This window comes from Pituophis catenifer, unplaced genomic scaffold (assembly GCF_029215685.1).
Source record: "Pituophis catenifer annectens isolate HBS135680 unplaced genomic scaffold, rPitCat1.0.hap2 SCAF_8, whole genome shotgun sequence".
NCBI lineage: Eukaryota > Metazoa > Chordata > Lepidosauria > Squamata > Colubridae > Pituophis > Pituophis catenifer.
Window position 1 is genome coordinate 51,945,341 of NW_027256888.1, and position 19,912 is coordinate 51,965,252.

General features: G+C 36.4%; 1 protein-coding gene across 2 annotated transcripts; it reads right to left on the reverse strand.

The window, feature by feature from the left end:
* Window positions 1-1,899: 1,899 nt before the first annotated feature.
* Window positions 1,900-19,582, reverse strand: SETD7 (SET domain containing 7, histone lysine methyltransferase). 2 transcript variants are annotated; one of them, XM_070948378.1, is made up of 8 exons: window positions 19,453-19,582; window positions 12,232-12,361; window positions 10,641-10,842; window positions 8,143-8,332; window positions 6,725-6,806; window positions 5,254-5,371; window positions 3,895-4,052; window positions 1,900-3,205 (listed from the first exon to the last, which is right to left on the reverse strand). In XM_070948378.1, exons 1-8 carry the CDS (start codon window positions 19,490-19,492, stop codon window positions 3,025-3,027), a joined length of 1,101 nt encoding a protein of 366 aa, XP_070804479.1. In that variant the 5' UTR covers window positions 19,493-19,582; the 3' UTR covers window positions 1,900-3,024. The 2 variants fall into 2 exon arrangements, with proteins under 2 accessions (XP_070804479.1, XP_070804480.1); XM_070948379.1 differs by lacking the exons at window positions 1,900-3,205; window positions 5,254-5,371; window positions 6,725-6,806 and having other exon boundaries at window positions 3,920-4,052.
* Window positions 19,583-19,912: the final 330 nt, after the last annotated feature.

Here is a 19,912-nt window from a genome sequence, read left to right on the forward strand (position 1 = left end):
CTTCTGAACTTCATAGATTTCCCTGTGACAATTATGTAAAGGAGCAGTTTGTTTCTAAACAGCTAAATATTTCAATATTGAATATGCAAGTATTCTAGATATAATTATATAGTTTGAAACTATAAAAAATGGCACAGCATGCCCATTAAAATTGGATGAAGATACAGAACCTAGACTTCAATAGATGCAAATTTTATGCAAATAAGCTCACAATGCATCATATTCACCATCTGATGGTTTCTGTATTTTTGATAGTTAGAACCTAGGATTTCTAGTTAGCATCACTCACTGAGCATTTTGAACAAATGAAAATGGCTACAGGTTTGGGAAAATTCAGTTGCAAATAACCTCTGTTGAATTTCATGGGGGCTGTAGATAGAGGTTTATACACTAAATAATTTTGATCACTATAAATCACTGCAAGGGCTATGTGAATTAGAATGTAATGAACATATTGAAATCTAAATTATAATATAATGTACAATGGCAAATATCTACATTAAAAAGGTGAAACCATTTTAATGTATTCCAAAAGTGTTAACCACGAAGTGTTTTAAAAATGTCAAATCCATTTCACTACCATCCTTTGTAGTTTCAGAGGTTCAGAGCATACAGTAATTGTGATTGCTTGTCAGGATTGGGTTTGATTCTGCACCCTCTTGCAAGCACACAGTTCATAAGCATGACAAATGGATGTCTACATGTTATCATTCATGAAGATAGTGATCATATTAGTTCCGATAAATAAGTTTCCAAATATTTCTCAATTCATGGACAGTAACTATATTTTTCAACAATCCCCAATAATAGCTGATTTTAAATAGTTTACTGGTGGCAAATGTTGGCCATGCACTTTCTGAGTTAATTGCTTGGCTTCATCATTACTATAAGATTGCTTTTAGGATATGAAACAATGTTATGGAAAATAAAGAAGACTGTACAGCAGACCGAACTCTGTGAATCTCGAAGTCATGTTATCAATGTCCATTTAAAATGTCCATTATTCTCTTGACGTAGAAATCAAATGCAGTTTTGTAAAAAGAAATGTTAGTAAAATTTCCCTTAGATAAACAGATAAAGGACTGAATTCTTAATAATAAACTCTAAATTTAGCTCTCTTGAATTGCATCTGGAAACACATTGGCAACTAGCACAATTCAGGAAGTAATGGTGTTATGCGTGTCAAATTTCCAATACTATTTACTACTCATGCACCTGCATTCTCCACCAGTTGAAGCTTCCTCAAGGAAAGTCCCACGTAGAGTACCTTGCAATACTCCAGATAGGAAGTCACAAGGGCATTAGGGACTGTCAGCACCTGCTAGTCACAGCTGCCACAGGCAGGAGCCAAGGGTCCAAAAAGACCCCTAGAGTGTACACCTCTATATGCCTTCTACTCTATGCAGTATTTAAATCCTTATGAGGCTGCAATATGTAGGTTCTAGCTTTGTTACTTATAATAGAATAGTAGTTTATTACTGTAATGCTAATGCTAATTTTTCAAAATTGTTGCATAAATTACATAAACTATTTTGGCAGTAAAATGGCTCTTTTTAACCTGAAAATTAAAATATGCATGGTATAAAGACTGTAATTAGGGACTATAGTATTACATATTTAAAATAGTGAAATAAGCAAATCAGAGTTTTATCAACAGAATCATCAGCCTGTTGATAAGGATCATATTCAGAGTCTTTTCTGCATAAGAAACCAGCATCCTCTACATTTGAAGAAAGTCCCACTGAATTCAGTGGTTATTTATTTTTAAATAAATAAGTACATTGCAAATAGACATTTCTACTTGTATAATACAGAGCAAATATTCTGTAAACATATATTGCACATATTTGAAAATATGTTTAAGAAATGCCAGTAACTGGCTATGTCAGATCCCTGAAAGTTTACTTTTTTATCATGATATTATTAAATGTTAGCTAGGATTAGTAAAATGTACTTTCATGATTCCCGTAAAACTGTTTGACAATCTCAAGTATAATTCGCTTCATAGTAAAAATGTTGAGTTTTCCATGTAACTCTCTGAATTACTTTGCAGTTGTTTTAAAAAAGGTTTGCAATGTAGGATTTCCCACCTTTACATAAATCTGCCTTTGATGAGTATTGGTAGCTTGGATTTTGTAAATTACCAATTAAAGGCAAGAAAAAGATAAATTTAGCAAACAAGGAATTTATTGGTATATCCTTGATTCATTTGTTCTATATAAACTGACATTATGCTCTCCAGTGTAAGAAACCAAAAACAAGCAGTAGAAAATGCTCATATGGACAAGTAGAAGTCACTCAAATGTGATTATCATGATTAAAGTTATAGCAGCTCTGGTCTTCCAGGCACATATCCTCAGAGCCTTAAAAAACCATCATGTAGCAATAGCACTTAAGACTTATATGCCACTTCACAATGCTTTACAGCCCTCTCTAGGCAGTTTATAGAGTCAGCATATTGCCCCCAACAATCTGGGTCCTCATTTTACCAACCTTTTGCAGTTTAAACTTTTGTGCTGATTTTAGGAAGAAGATAATGTAAAGAGAGGTCTCTTGTGCACCAAAACAGAAAACACCCTAAAGCAGTATTCTGAAATTATACTTGCCTTTTTAGAATACTACACTTAGCACAATTCTATTATCATCATAATATGGCAAATACAAAATGTAGTTGCGCAGAATCAGAGAAACCACAGTACAGATAAAACCTTGGTTTTAAAAATGCTCTCTTTCTATATTTTGACAGCTGCTGATGCAGACTAGTTGCCCCCCCCCAAAAAAGGCCACACTTCCTTGTGTAGCATATTAAATAATTCATTTTGCACTATTAGCTTAAATGTAAAGGTTATTTTAAGGGAGTGGCTAAAACACATTAGTCTGCAAGGAACAAAAACAAAAAAAAGGCTTCCACTCTTTCTAATATAGGGAAAAGTATTGAAGAATCACAGCATGATCAACCCCAGGCTGTTCCGATTCCAGCATCAAAGATAGTGCAATGTATTGAATAGGGAAACTGCTTGCATTTCATTTTTTCAGGGAAGCTTGGAAGGCTCTTAGTTCTGCCAGATACCACTCTGGTACTTCTGGCCCGTTTTGTCCAGTGGAACTGTGATCGTAGCCATAAGCCACTGTTAGTTCTTCATCCTTCTCCACTGCTTGAATTGTCCGAATACATTTTATCGGTCCAAAGCGAGGGTGAATAAATCTAAAAAACAAATAGGCATACGGAGTCAGGAAAAATGTGAGCTATTAACAATAATCACTACGGTATTACATTTACTCTATATTCTTACCGACAAAAAATAGTACTAAATCTTACTGTGAGAAAAACAGGAGGAAGGCGTGTTGGATATGTTTGCCACTTTGAGCTATTTGTAAAAATAATAAAGGTGGGATACAAATAAATACATAAATAAATACAATAAAAATAAGGCCTTGGGGTTTTATTTAAAAGAAGTTTTAAAAGTCTACCCATTCCAATGGAAACTTTGATTCAAGCACTGCAAAAGTAGCAAATTCCCCTATATATAAGTAACTCAGTTAACTTATTTGAGTCTACCATAAATTTCTTGGTGTGTCATGCTATATAACAACACATTTGCAATGCTAGTCTACCCATAATGTTTTTTCAGGTATCAATCATACAATATGCAAAACTAATGAAGTTATACATAGTGGGCCAGGATTAGTGTTTGTGTTTCATTTAAAGGTGTCTGTTCTATCAAGCTGGCACATTTTTCCAGAAATGTTTTCCTTAGTTTCATTTTTAAGTAAGGCAATTTGTCATGTATATGATTTAGCGTTTGTCTTTACACACACACACAATCACAAAATCAGTGCATCATTGTGTATAATTGTGACTGTTCAAGACATGAGCAGAAGTTAAATACTTACGAGTCGTAAACAGAATTAGGGGTGAATGAGTGGTTTGCCTTGTGCCCCAAAGAGGCACAGTATTTGATTACATGGCTGTAAGGTTCTGGTACATCTATGACAGTTTCATCATCAAGGGATATTGTGTTTCCATTCAAAGACCAGTCCCTGCTGTCCACCTGGCATTGAAAACAATATTGCTATGACAAATATTTATTTTTATCAAGTCAAAACTCACATGTATTTTTTTTGAGTTTGAAAGAACCAGATATATAAACTGTTTGGCAAGTCTGCCACATAAGGTCAGAGCTTAGAGGGGGGGAAAAGAGTATTCCACTCCAATATTCATGAAAATTTTTGTACCTGCAACCTTGCGTACATATTTTTCACATTTTCATTAATTTTCATTTCATTAATTTTACACAAAAGCAGACTTTTTGCGTGTGTGTGTGTGTGTGTGTGTGTGTGTGTGTGTGCCCCCAACTCAGCGTTGACTCAATCTTTCTCTCTCTTTCTCTCTCAAAAAGCAGACTAGTGTAAATTTTTTGTCACTAGAGAACATTCAAATTTATTCTTAGTATTTAACAAAATCATATCATGGAAAGGAGGAGGAGATGGCATTTATTTTTGCCAAGAATAAATGCTGTACAGGTAGTCCTCGACTTACAACAGTGCCTGTTCAAAGTTACAACGGCACTGAAAAAAGTGACCTATGACCATTTTTCAGACTTGCATTGCAAGTCAAGGGGCATTGCATCATCCCCATGGTCACATGATTTATGTTTGGCTGCTTGACAACCGACTCACATTTATGACGGTTGCAGTGTTGTGGGGTAATGTGATCCTCTTTTGCAACCTTCTGACAAGCAAAGTCAATGGGGAAACCAGATTCACTTAACTATGTTACTACTTTAACAACTGCATTGATTCAGTTAAGAAAGGTGACAAGAAAAGTTGTAAAATGGGGCAAAACTCACTTTACAAATTTCTTACTTTAGCAACATAAATTTTGGGGTCAAGTGTGGTTATAAGTCAAGGACTACCTATATAGCTACTAGGAGATCTTTATATCAGGGGTCCTCAATCCCTGGTCATGCCAGAAAGATGCAGACAGCATGTGAAACCATGCCCCTTCCAGTCCGCAGAAAACCGTCTCTCCACGGAACTGGTCCCTGGTGCCCAAAAGGTTGGGGGCTGCTGCTTTATACATCTGAAATAACAGATGTGAATTAGCACAAAAGTTAGTAGTACAAATGGCATAAACATACACCCCATCTTTCTATTTAATGAAATGTTGTTACCATGAAAATACTATTGAAATATTAATAAGCAACGTGGAAGTTGTTACAGAAGCAATGAAAATGTTTCTTTGTACTTTACCTCTTGATGTGTAATTCGTATACCATTGTAAAAAGATAACACTGTGCCAGCTTCAGCAGCTATTTTAGTAAATAAACCTTCTCCAGCATTGGAAATAAGAGATGCATCTACAAAGACCCTAAATTAAAGCAATGAATAAAAATAGTATCTGATCTACAACTTCATGCATGTGCAGTAAGGTTTCTAGGACAGATCTTATTAGAGCACACATAAGAATCTAGAAGTGAAGCTCATATTGCTAAGTGTTAATTTTGGAATATATCAAAAGAAACAAATAGTTTAAAGAACTTTTAAGGGAATAAGCCAGTCGTTCATATCAATTACATGTTTTTTAAAAAAATTAAAATTGCACATTCCATATTATCCTTAGTTTTGGATTATCTGTGGATAATTAAAAATGAATTCCAATCTATAATTTATTTCAAAAAGGCTTTTTAGGTTATATCAACTGCAATCCTTTGAAATCAGTCTTGGAATTTAATACACAACACATATTTCAGAGTATAACCATATGAAATTATGCTGTGAGGCAGGGGTGTCAAACTCAATTTCATTGAGGGCCACATCAGGGTTGTGTTTGACCTCGGGGGCCCGGGGTGGACGTGGCCAGGATGAGCGTGGCCAGCTCGGTCACTCATGTCAGGGGCACCTATAGTGGCCCGAGTGCTCTGCCAGCGAAAATGGCTGCAACAGCCTCCTGCAACCCTCTGCCAGCAAAAATGGAGTTCGCAAGGTCCGTGTGCAGCCCTCCTGAGCACCATTTTTGCTGGCAGAGGCACCACAGGCTGGTCCTTCGTTGTTTCCAGGGTGGCACAGCGGGCCAGATCTAAGGACCCTGTGGGCCGAATCTGGCCCCGGGGCCTTGAGTTTGATACTCCTGCTGTAAGGCAACTTGTGGAGGGTAATAAAAAAAAGCAAGAGGACAGTTAAGAGTGTGTGATAAAAGTTCCACCTATTTTAATATGTGTTGCATACATATGAAAAGCAACAGGGATTGACTGCTATCCTGATTTTATCTCACCTGACACTGTGCATGTGCATGCACCTATATACACACACACACACGGAATATACTCAAATAGACAAATACTCAGTAGACAGACTAGAGCCAAAACCAGCTCGTGGAAAAACAGACTAGACCAGACATTCCCAGAGTTTCTCAGTTCACAACATCCTTGGTAATTTTTTCATGGTCCTCCTATGCAAAACTGTGAACTACTTCAAGCTAGGAGTTTATGATCCCACAGCACCATTGTGAATTCATTGGGGTAACCTTGTGTGGCTCAATGCACAGTTTGAAAAAAACATGACTAGATTGATGTCAAATGTGACAATCTCTACGTTCTCACAAAGGATTAATATTTGGGAGTGGAAAGGAAGTAAATGGATAGTATACTAATGTGTGTAACCCAGTGAAATATTATTTGCAAATATTTGCATGGAAAGACAAAACTTTAATAAAACATTCTACCTCTCTGATTCATAAGGGTCAGGAAGAAGTGGACTTGTAGAAATGCAGGATGAAGTAGATTTATCAAAACTGTAAACTGGGCCTATAATAAATCAGTACAGAAAATAATATATAGAATAAAAATGTATGATGTATGTTACACAAATTTAATATTTTTTTAAATACCACTATTTTAGGATCAATTAATACAGAATTTTGCATATACATTTTGATGTTCTTTCCAACTGTAAGTAATTCTATAGGAGTTTAGCTTCACCCAAAAATAATGCTTTTTGACTAATTGTAAATCAATTCTGAATTAGATTTATTTGCGTACACTAGGTATACAAATGGATTACTTTTTAAGTGTTCTTTAAACAGTATTTTTGCATACCTCTTAAAAACTTAAAAATTACACATCAGACAAACGGCTAAAATATTAGGTGTCTAAAATCTATTAGGAAATATTTTCCTTGGTAAACAATTTCTAAAAATGGATCTGTTACTGAATGCCATCAATGTATAGAGTTGCAATATATCCTGCTGCCAAAGCATAAATTATAATTTAAATTTTGTTCCAAAGGAGTTAACAGCAGCCACCATATCACATCTAAGTCTTTTTTTTTAAAAAAAAAAATACATTTCTTCATGTTTTTATTTATTAAAGGTATATGCTACCATCTCACTATTTTACCCTTATATAACTGCTCCTTGAAAGAACACCAAATAGCTTTAGATAAGGCATAAACTGACAAAGTAACCCCATGATAGTAGCAATATTCACCTGCCCCGAAAAGCACAAGATTTTTCTCTTTTTTTCATCATTTTCTCTTCCTTCCAGCTATTATGCCCTAGATACACAGAACTGGAGCAAAGGAGTTTATAATCTGGAATTCAAAAGCATTTCTCTCAGAAAGAACTCAAGAAATGGCTACTAGACAGGAAGCTGACACTATGCTTGGGAGACCTCAGAAAATAGACAATGTTTAGAAGATTAACCGGAAGTCAAAAAGTGCTGACAAATACTGCTGTATTTCTTGATCTGAAATGACAGTATAGATTACAATATTTATGTTTATTTTGTCTGCTGTCCATGTAAAATTAAATTCCTCAGCTTGACTGAAAAAGAAACACTGACGAACAGTAATTATATAAGGTTCTGAGAATCTCTTCCTTTGTATATTCAGCTGTTGTAAATGGGAATCTACATTCAAAATATAAAAAGCCAACCTAATTATTAACATCAGATATAGGTTCACATTGCTACATTACTTGGTAAAAGACTTAGAATTAGCTATTGCAAGAATCTGGCCCTAAAGGCAATATATATATACAATATATATATATTGTAAGTACAATAACTTAATAAAGTAGTCAAATCTTTAAGAGGACCTAGACATTCACATATTATGAGATAAAATACATGAGTGACAACTTACTGCCTGGTATAACATCAAATTGTAGTTTTTCTTCCTCTGCCAGTATAACATTTGCCAATCTTGCTTCTATCATTTCACCATCTATGAAGTGCCCATAATATGCCATCTTCCCATCAGGGTATACATAGGCTAGCTTTTCTCCAGTCATCTCTCCTTCTTCATTAACTTCTCCAACCAGATACCCACCATCCTGAAAAAGAAGCAATAAAACTGTTTCCAAAAATTAAGGGGAAACATTGTATGCTGTTTTTAAATTTAATGAAGATTACTGTTGACAAATAGTAAAAATCTTAGTCTCAATATTGATATGAGGGGTTTTCAAGCTTTTTCAACCCAAAATTAAAAAGTTAAATTACATTTCTAGTACCCTGATAAAAAGGCAAAACTCTGGGGTTAGACAACTGGCTCTGAGTGATTCTTTTTTTTAAGTGTCCTTAATCTCTCACAGAACCTTAGAGTTCCAGGGAACAAAGTGTGAAAAACTTTCATCTGGATAATAAAAGTGCTAGTTAGAACTTTATTTTTTCATTTCCTGTTTTTTCATTTACTCTGGCTTTTGTACCTCTGCACTCATCATTTCAGTCCTATTAATGTAAAATGCTGGTTCTGTAAGGATGAAAAAGGCAGCATATACATTTAAAATTTAAAAAATAGATACTAAGGAAAAAGAAAGCTGTCTCACAAGGGATTTTCAAGCTGTCTAGCTCTAGTTGAAAATTATTTGAGTGAGAGGTTCCATTTACAAAATAATTTACATGCATAAAATATATAAAATAACCAGTTTTACTCTGTTCTGCTTCCAAAACTTAACAGATTCTAACAGAGCTAAGACACCACTGAGTTTGGAAAATATGCTGTATCCAAACTTCAGAGTGATTATGCCTGAAAGAATGGGTTAGGATACAAAGGACTATATTTTTGCTCTCATTGGATTTCATAAGTTGTCAATTAGAACAGATCATGACTAGCTTTTATTGGCATTTTTTTCTCATTTGAATGCTATGTAATTCAGCTCTTCTCCTTTCAATTTTTCTCTATGTTTCTCTATTTTCAACTTAATATATCTTAATCAACAGAACAATTCTGCTGGTGGGTTTATTAGGTTACCAAAAGAGAGTTTTGATAGCTCATAATTTTAAAATTTTTAAATAAAACATTTAAAAATAGTTCTGTCAACTTTCAGATGACAGAAAGTTCTTTCCATAGACAGAAATATTATGTGCTTCATCCTATGCTTCCCAGCTAGCATAACTTGGAGAAAGGATTATGCTGCATTTGTGTTCATTAATTTTGCCGAACTTTCATTCAGCTTTTTCCAAGTTGGCAATCTTCAGATATCAGGCAACTGCTACTCCTGTGTTGACAAGTAAATCTAGGAATTGTAGTCCCAGTAGCCATAAAGGGTATCATAGTGAAGAACATTGCATATAAAATACTTTAGTAATATGGGTTTTTTTTTGCTAGTTATGGCTACAAAGCAAGATATTTTCTTGTCTTACTTTGCTAGTGACAATTCAGAACTGAGTGCAAAGGGCTATTATTCAGTCTTCTGCCATAGCTTAACACTGCCTTCAAACCTGTTTTGGGGGAAAGACAGGAACAATGTATAGGGATCCAATACCATGCTTTGTTCTTCAAGTTATATAATTGAGAACATTTTGTTACCAATGGAAGGTTGTATACAGGAAGGACAGAGTCTCTACAGAACCAGTTCAGGCAAGGCACTAGCTTGAGCATCCTGAATAGAGCCGTTCATTCATTTATGAAAAAAACTGCAATTCTGCTGTAGTTATTCTATATCAAAATTAGTTAAGATTATCTCAAAGGTATTTATTACATCTGTGGAGATTCTCAGTCATCCAGGTTGTCCCAAAGGTGCTTTTTTTCGAGAGGCAACCGGACTGTCTGGACTTTTTCTATTTATTACAACCTTTATCCAAGCCACACAAGATAGTTCATGCATTTGTTCACATGCAGAAAATTTACATGACAGAAAGTTTATGTTGTGTTACTTGTAACATAACCCTGGAGTCACTCTATAAAGCTGCTAAGGTGGAACTTTTCTGCATTTAAATTTGGTAGAGTTATGAACAACTATATTCAACTATGTTCATTTATTTTTCTCATTTTTATTTTTTTTCCGTTTTAGTTATATGCTTGTAGTGTACATGTATACTTGTATAATTTATATTATGTATATTATTCTTGTTGTAAACTTCCATTAGTCACTCCAGATTTGGCAATACACAACTGTAATAAAATAAGATACTAATTTGCATCCAAACTGTAACAACCTATCTCCATTTAGCTGTGAAGAAGTGAACAAAATAATGAAAACAATTTCTGCCTCTTTTGTAATGCTTTTTACATCACATTATATACAAAAGAGATGAAGCCTTCATTGTATTGATGTGAAGCTCTCCCTTGACCCCTGTAGATTCCTCAGTATAACTGTTATTGTTACATGGTAAAATACATGAGAAAATAAGACAACTTACTGAATAGTAAATCCAACAAAATCCATGCCGAATATTATCTTTGTATTGCCCTTTGAAGGCCAATCGTCCATCAGCATCATATTCCTGAGCTGGCCCATTCAATTCACCATCAATGTACGTGCCATGAAGTATGCCTCCATCCTCATAGGTGTATGTTCCCTGGCCTTGCAAACCATCATCAACATAAAAGCCTTCTAGCGTGCTAGCAAAGAAAAAAGAATAGTGTAGAAATGATTGTTATTTTATCTCATTTACAGAGAAAAAAAGACCAGTCCTATTGGATAGACTGTTCATGTCCAAGGTTTTATTATGATCAATATGTTTCTGGTTTTTTATGATGTAACTCACAGCTTTAGTTTATTTAAAGAAGGTTTTTAATAATCCGCCTTGTTTTTCTGATAAATGTCAGGGATGACAATAAACTTTATATAGTGAAGACTGATACTTTGTAATATTTCCTACACATTCTAACCTTATGATATATTATTTAAAGGAATTGGGAAATTATTCCCAATTCCATTTAAAGGAATTGGGAAATTATTGCAAAGTTGTGGCAAGGGGGAAAGTGACTGAATCCTAGTTCCATTTTCAGCACTTTGAGTCAATGAGCTTAAAGAGACAAAGATATTTGAGGCTTCAAAACATATATACACTGTAAAGGCACTGAAATGACTTCAGAGAAAAGAACATGAACCAAAAAATTTAGAGAAAACCAAGAATATGTCTACTATTTATAACTTATTTTTTCTAAGAACTTAATTATTTTTGTTCCATATAATATAGAACAGAAGTCAAAGAATGCAGGGCGAATCATTAGGTCTACAGTGCAAGTAATTTGTTACTTTGCTTTATTAATGATTATCCCAACATTATAAACTATTATCCTACCATTTTTTAAAAATTAATTTTTAAAATAAATAAATAAATAACTGTATAAAGCCAATGGAGTTTGTAACATGTCATTTTACCTGATTGTTTTTTTTTAAGTAAACCCAGCAAATAGTCAGGCTTTATATACAGGTAGTTCTTGACTCAGGACCACAGTTTGGACCAGAATTGGTTTGGACTGTTAAACAAATAGGTTGTTAAGTGAGTTATACCCAATTTTATGATCTTTTTTTACGATTAAGTGAATCACATGAACTTTAAGCAAATTTAGCTTTTCTCATTGACTTTGCTTGTTGGAAGCTAATTGGGTAAATATTGCAAATGGCAATCATGTGACCCTGGGATGCTGCAACCCTCATATATATATGCCAATTACCAATCACCTGAATGTCAATCATGTGATCATCCGGATTTTGCAACAGTTGTAAGTGTAACTAACAGATTTTTCAGTGCTGTTGTAACATCAAACAGCCAATGGTTGTAAGTCAAGGACTATCTATAACATACTAAGTCATACTCTTATTTATTTCATAGATCAACATGCTTTATGTTTCCAAACACTGTGATTTTTAAATCATGGCTACTAGTTTAATATGTTATGCCTACCCACTAATTCTGGTACAACATATAATATATCTGTGTCTAAATGGCTAAATATGAATTCGGAATCCAGTGAAAGAACTCAAGACACTGTGATGTCTACCTTCCATCAAAGAAGAAGAATTTTCCATGACCATTCTTTTCTCCATGCACAAAGTTCCCTTCAAATCTGTCTGTGGAAGAATATGTGACTATACAAAACCCATGGGGCATACCATCATCATCAAGTGTTCCTAAAAAAATAACAATAAAAAACTATTTTGAAAACCAGTGGGACTCACACAAGCAATCTGTTCTTATAAGAAACAGCACTGGATGCTGATTTTATCCAGCCACACAAACTAGCTTGAGTATTTATAAATTTAGTACAAGTGTAGTATTTATCCACTTAAACTATTATTCAAGACACTGATAAATACATTTCTCTCCTCTTTCAGAGCCTGATATAGGTTTTGAGTGGAGAATGAAAGGACAGCATAAGGGCCAAATGACCAGCATTCTGCAAAACAGGTATATTATGGGAGAGATTACATTCTATTAAGGAAATCTATGCATGTAGAGATGTAAGAATGAATAAACTGTGCAAACATACTGTAGCTGTCAGACAAGTGCTACTGACCCAGTTCATTGATGTAAAATAACCTTTATGCCAAGCAAAGAAAATAATTCAGACACAATCCCAATAAGTCATGGGTGATACATTTTCAAACTTTGTTATTTTATATCTGCATGCCCCCAAAGAGTCTGTATTCCATGGACAAACCTCATTTTTGATATATGAAGTAGACAAGTGAAAACATTTTGAAGCATGACTCAGTGAGATATATATGACCAAATCAGATGAGTCAACACTACTCATAGTTTATTCCATTATATCCCAAATTTATACAGGGCATCATTTTGACAGCAGGAATGTTGCAGCAAATTTAATGCATACTGTACCAAATTTGCATGGAGTCATAGGTTTTATTTTACTCCATTCTTTACAGATTTAGACATACAAAGACATATAGACTCAGTTCAAACAGCTGGACATTTTTAGATCACAAGATATGTGTTTTGATTCAAACGTATCTTTTTCTGTATCTTGTCATGCACTTGCAACAATTCTTAGGTTATATTGTTTCCAATGTTTTATTTCTTGACATTATAATATTTAGTCTATTGAAATATTTGTTCTCTCAGTTTTGACTCAGATCAAACAAACTGGTTTTTTAAAAATGTGTATTGCAGATACTGCCACTTACCTGGTTATCTGCAAGAATGAAAACTGCATCAGCTGCCCAAGAAAACATAGATTTTATTACTGTCAGTTTTCAGACAAAGCTGACTTGTAATTGTATCAGACTGCATTGCTAACTATAGTTGACATTTGTTCCACCGCATCTTTATAGAAGTTGACAATGAACTATTGATCTTACAGTTTTACTTCTTTGGAATCAACATGTGAACTGAGAAACACATTCAAAGGATGATCACATTTTGCTAAACTTTCAAAGTTGAGACAGATGTAGAAGCACTGGCAATATTTGGATTGATTAGATTAGATAGAACAAAGGAGGCTCGAGACATTGGGAAGAGCCTTGGTGGCGCAGCAGACTAAAGTGCTGTTAACCAGCACCAGCTGCCTGCAATTACTGCAATTTCAAATCTCACCAGGCTCAAGGTTGACTCAGCCTTCCATCCTTTCGAGGTAGGTAAAATGAGGACCCGGATTGCGGGGGCAATTAAGCTGACTTTGTATTAAAAAAAAAAAGAACACCGCTGGGGGGGGGGGCAAAAGCCCTACTAAGCAGGTATATACAAAAAGTATGAAGGCTATTGCTTAATGCATTGTAAGCCGCCCTGAGTCTCCGGAGAACGGCAGCATATAAATTGAACCAATAAATAAATAAATAAATAAATAAATAAATAAATAAATAAATAAATAAATAAATAAATAAATAAATGAATGAATGAATGAATGAATGAATGAATGAATGAATGAATGAATGAATAAATAAATAAATAAATAAATAAATTCTTTCAGTGGGAATAAATGTAGAGGTTGTTCAAATGAAATAAGTAGCACAGAAGTAAAGGTGAACAAAACAATCAGGGATCTTTATTATCTCACCTCTTCTGATAACAATACTAAAAGTCAAAATGTAGACAGTCACATTACAGCATATTTTATACTTGAGTAACAGATTTCTATGTTTGTAGCACTATGAAAATTGGTGAATGGGATTTTCAAATATATCATTTTTCATGTAATATTTTTATCTGGGATAAACTGACCCTGAGACAAGCAAGAAATCTCCATCATCCAAGATCTCCTATTCCAGGGAAATGTGTTAAAATCCATAGATGTGTTACTATAATTTGTTTTTGTTGTTTAAGTACAAGAATTTCATGTAAGCACCAACTAATAAAAAATAAGATGACCACCCTTCTTCCACTTATCAGCATCCTCAAAGGGCTATTTAAAATGGAACATTTTAAGAAGCCTCCTAAATGCTGGGAATAAGATGGATAAATACACTTTTAGGCTCACCATATTCCACAAAATTAGAGCCACTACTTAAGCCTATCTTCAGGCCCATACCCACCTCACCTTACCTGGGTGCAGGATCTTAAACAGGCTACTCTTAATTATCAGCCAGGATGGGCAAAATAATGTTGGACAATGTAGTTGCTAAAGTAACCCAGCGCTTTATTTTGTAGGGTTTCATGGGTAAATAGTCAGCATTTTGAATTGGGCCCAAATGACTCCTACCAATCAGGGTATCAACCATAAAATAATTTTTATTTTGCAATGCTGGGATCTATTCACAGCAGCCTGGGTTCCTGCTTTCTGTAGAGTACTTCTCAGCAGTACTTCTACATTATCCTTAAAGTAGAATATATTGATTAATTCACTATAATAAGATCATGAATCATTACTGTGCCTGAGTCCAGGTAAAGTTATAATTGGCATATTAACTGTTGGGAAAAGACCATTCTAGTCCAACTGCACTCACAGCCACAGCTGGAACTAAGGTTTCAGGAAAGCAGAAGATTTTTATGGATGAACAATAGCTCTACTAGGGTTTAATCAGAGCTCTTTCTTCACAACAAGTTCCTAACATCTATTTAATACCTTTACAGTATCCTTGACTTGGTCTAAAGTGGTGAAGTACAGCTCAGTATCATTAGCATACCAATGATACTTAACCTCAAACCAATTGATAATCTTTCCCAGAGTTTTATAATTTGGGGAAAATTGTGGTAATCAGCTCTGGAACTACTATGGACTTAACACTCTTCCCCTATTAGTACTGACTTAATTCAGGTGTGATTCTTACCAAAAACCTTATCTAAAATTGATGGGTGAAAACTTTCCAGAATTGATAGCACAGAGATCTTCAAACTTGGCAGCTTTAAGACTTGTGGCCGTCAATTCCCAGAATTCTCCAGCCAGCTATAGCTTCAATTCTGGGAGTTGAAGTCCACAAGTCTTAAAGCTGCCAAGTTTGAAGACCTCTGTGCTAGACCAAGAGATGGCCTCTACAAGAAAGGGTCATTACCACCTCTTTCAAAGCCAAGTAACCAGGTGTAAACTCCTGGCCACTCAAAGAAGCCAAGTCACATTGGTGATGACGATCATATTCCACTACGAAGATTTGATCATCCAACCAACCTAAAGAAAAAAGTGACCTAACAGAAGTCAGAATTGCTGCAGGAATTCTTGAAAGAAAACTGAAATTCTACCAATGTTTATGTGAAAATGGATAATTCATATAATCTTACATTATGAGCCTGATATTTAATTTTAAAGGAAAAAAGAGAAAGTTCCCAAATGCTATTTTACCCAGGGGTGGGCTTCAAAAATTTTAGCAAGGGGTTCTTGGCCCAGTTCCTGGGTGGGCATGGCCTAGTTGGCCTCCTGCACCACAGCAGGGGGGGGTTGCCCTCCCTGGGCTCCAGAGGCTTTCCTCGAGCCTCTGGGAGGGCAAAAATGGCTTCCCCAGGCTCCAGAGGCCTCCCGAACTTCCAGTAGGCCCATTTTTTGCCCTCTCTGAGGCTCCGTGTGTGCCCTGCACTTACCTGCATCCAAAACGGGCCACATAGGGACTCCTGGCAGGGTGGGTGGGGCCAGCCAAAAGTGGGATTTGGGGGTTCTCTGAACTGCACAGAATCTTAGCTAGAGGTTCTCCTGAACCGCTGCGAACCCCCAGCAGCCCATCTGATTTTACCTCTAACCAGACTACTTCTCAAAGAAATAATAATAATATGCACTTAGCTGCGTTCATTTTCAAAAAATGTCTTCTTAGCTATGAAATGGTACAAAAAGTTTTAAAAACCCTCATAGTCACATATGCTACTGCCGTTATACACCTCATGTTAACGTGATAAACCAATTGCATCAGACCTAAATTCTTAAAACCTTTGCAAAACTACTCTAAGAAGTCTTATTTGGATACTTTGCATTGATCAAATTGTATCTCTCTGTTTAATACTGTGACATGATTAAGGAGAATAGAAGAAGAAATAAAACAGGTTTTGCCTTGTATGTAAATCTATTTTATCATAAAAGTCAATGGAGGAATGCCAATATCTTATCAGGAGCAAGTCTGACATACTGGCCTTTTCAGACGAACAATCAATTCAGCCCCCGATACCTGACATTATTAAAAGAAGATCAGTGTTTTACTAAATGAAAGTTGCCATCTCAACAAAAGTATCTTACATGAAATATAATTTATCTGGGTTTCTGAAAATATTTTTGATAATCCAAAGAGCCTAAGGACGGACATGTAACAACCTCCTCCTGTAAGACATACTTTGTGCAGATCAAGTACTTGTGTTGAACATGCCCAGACACATAACATACCTTGTATTGCAGGAAGTACATGTCTGCAGTCATTAGAATGGTATATCTCTGCTCAGTTGCAGAGTGTAGATAACTGCAGACAAGGCACTGTAATTTAACACCAGCTGTCTGCAATTAAAGTAAGTTCGAATCTTGCCAGGCTCAAGGTTGACTCAGCCTTCCATCCTTTCTAAGGTAGGGAAATTGAGGAGCCAGTTTGTGAGGGCAATAAGGTGACTTTGTATAAAATATACAAAAGTATGAAGGCTATTGCTTAACGCACTGTAAGCTGCCCTGAGTCTCCGGAGAAGGGCGGCATATAAATCAAATTTAAAAAAAAAATATTCTGCACACAGGTGTGTTCATTTTTTATTACCTGTCATTTTATCCAAAAAGGCTGGAAATAGGGTTTGCTCACTATGTTTATTCCTTCATTGTTTGCTGGAGGATTGCAAAAATAAAACAGGCTAAAAACAAGCTATGGCCTTAACAATTCTTTTTTCTTTCATTTAAGGTGTTGATTTAAACAATTCTACAAACTTTAAAGAAACCGTTTGGGCCATATTTATGCTAAGTCATCAACTTTAAGGTTGGCAACTAGCCTTTCCTGATGGGATTAAATGATGCATCAATACTAATAGGTTTATGGCTTAGTGACACTTGTACTATATGGATTTGACTGGTGACATTGTTCATTAAAACTGCTGATAACTCAATTATAAGTTAGTATATACTTACTAATTATACTTATAGCACATATAATTACTGGCACTTGCCCAATATAAGCCAGGATGTGTTCACAAATGATTGAATACAGTAAATAGTGATATGTCCTAATGACTCAGTGAGAATCAAATCTCAGATCAACTTTTCAGTTATCCAGTATTAGTAAAATATTTCCTCTAGCTTTCTTTAGTCTCTCATTCTCTTCAATTTATGTGCCATTCTGTTACAGATTACAGTACACCCAGATGAGCCCAACTGACTTTAAGGTGTAGCCCCACATTAGAATACTGTACTTAATTAGTTTTGACTTTTCCTTGTCTTGAAAGAAAAAAAATGTTTAGTACTGCCGTGGATCTAAGTCAACACATAAAAAATCCAGTCAACAACGATGCTCGCACAACCTTAATTTGTATATAACTAGGAATAGAATTCCATATTTAATGAACTTAAAATACATTTCAGATTTTAAATGCAGTCACTCTAAACATTAAGTTAGCAATTAAACGTAATTTGTATTATTTCAAAAGGCAGAACCTTCCACTGACAATACAGTTATTGTTTCCAAATTATAGGGTACCAGGATTGCAACATAGTTATTATTCTGCAGATCAGAATTAACCAATTTGACATGTGTCAATTCTAAAAATCTTGCTAGAAACTTCCAGGAGCAATAGTAAAAACAAATAAAAATGAATATTTAGATTCGGGTTAAAAACCTTATGTTTCTGTTTAGGAACTTTTAAAGACCAAATCTTCACTTTAACATCTCCAAATACAACACCTTTTAATATTTTTCCATCAGAAACATAGTCACATTAAAAATTACTGGAGAAAATTTGTGGGGTGTGGACTTCTGGGTTGCATCCTCAAAAAAAAAAAAAAAAAAAAACAATGCAGGAAATTTAAGCAGCTCAACAAATTTGCAATTTTAGCCACATGATTTTCCTAAATTATTCAAGCAATAATAATATGTAAAATGTTGAAAGTCTCGAATTATGTTCAACTTCTCCCAGATCTCATGGTTCCTGGAAACATTTTTGACAGTACGATTATTCTGAGCCTCCAAAGGACAGTGCAGGGAGAAACTAAGGCACAAACAATATGTTTTTAGAACCGGTCGGAGAGTCTAAGACCGCTTTGGTCTCAACCGCCCGACCGTAATAATCTGGAAGGGAAAGGTTGTAGCCGAACTTTAGGCGAGCAGATTTCAGGTTTAACTGCGAAGGACGCTTTCAGCGCATAGAAACATTTCCACCCTCGCCTCCACGCCACGCGTCTGCCCGGAAAAGAAAGACAAAAGGTTTGCAGTAACTCTGGAGCGCGATCGTCCCTGCTGATCTCTTTTGGGTTTTACTGAAGAGGAGAAAGTTCTTCTTCACCCCAAGCTGCTTTCCCCCCAAAGTGTAGTCCAGGCTGTGCCACGCGCCCCACATCAACTTGCAAACACCGATTCCACAGAAGAATGGGAACTTTCGCTGGGTTTTTTTCCCCCCTCTGAGCGCACCCCAATAGGGGGGAGACCCTACTCCACCTCCCGGAAAGCTACCAGGCGTAAAGAAAGACCCCACGTTTACTCCCGCAATCCCCAGCGGCGGAGGAGCTCTTCTTCCATTTTCGCCATGTGGAGACGCGCAAAGCTTGGGGGCAGAAAAACACCTCAGGCTTGTCCCCGCCTCGGGCTCCCAACTTCCCCCAACTCGGCGCCCGCGAGCGACTCGCCTAAACTCCTCCCTCCCTGGCTTAGGCCCAAAGCCACGCAATTACCCTCGACGGTCTCTTCCAGCGTCTCCTCGTCACTATCCATAGCTCAGCCCGCCGAGCGCAAAAGCAGTCCGCTTCCTCGGCCGCGGCGCCTTGCCTTGGGTAGGTGTGCCTGGGAGCCGATGACGCTCCCGCCTCGTCCAACCCGAAGAGAGCCGCCCGATTTCACGCGCTCTTCCCCTCGGAGCTCGCTTTGCCCGAGGGCCACTCGCACGCTCGGCTTCTCCCCGCTTTGTTATAGAGCAGCTGATCCGCTGACATCACCCTGGGATGGGGCTCTTCCCTGACTGACAGCTCCTCGCGCAACCCCGAAAGCGGAAGCTCCCTAACCGAGGTCGTGGCTGCCCTTGAGCCCCAACGCCGCCGGGCAGCGGTGCTTTCCCAGCGCCGGCGCGCTTGTCTGTTTCGGCGCGAGGACGACTCTGTTCTCTGGTCAAACCCTTGTGCGCCTTGTGGACTTCCA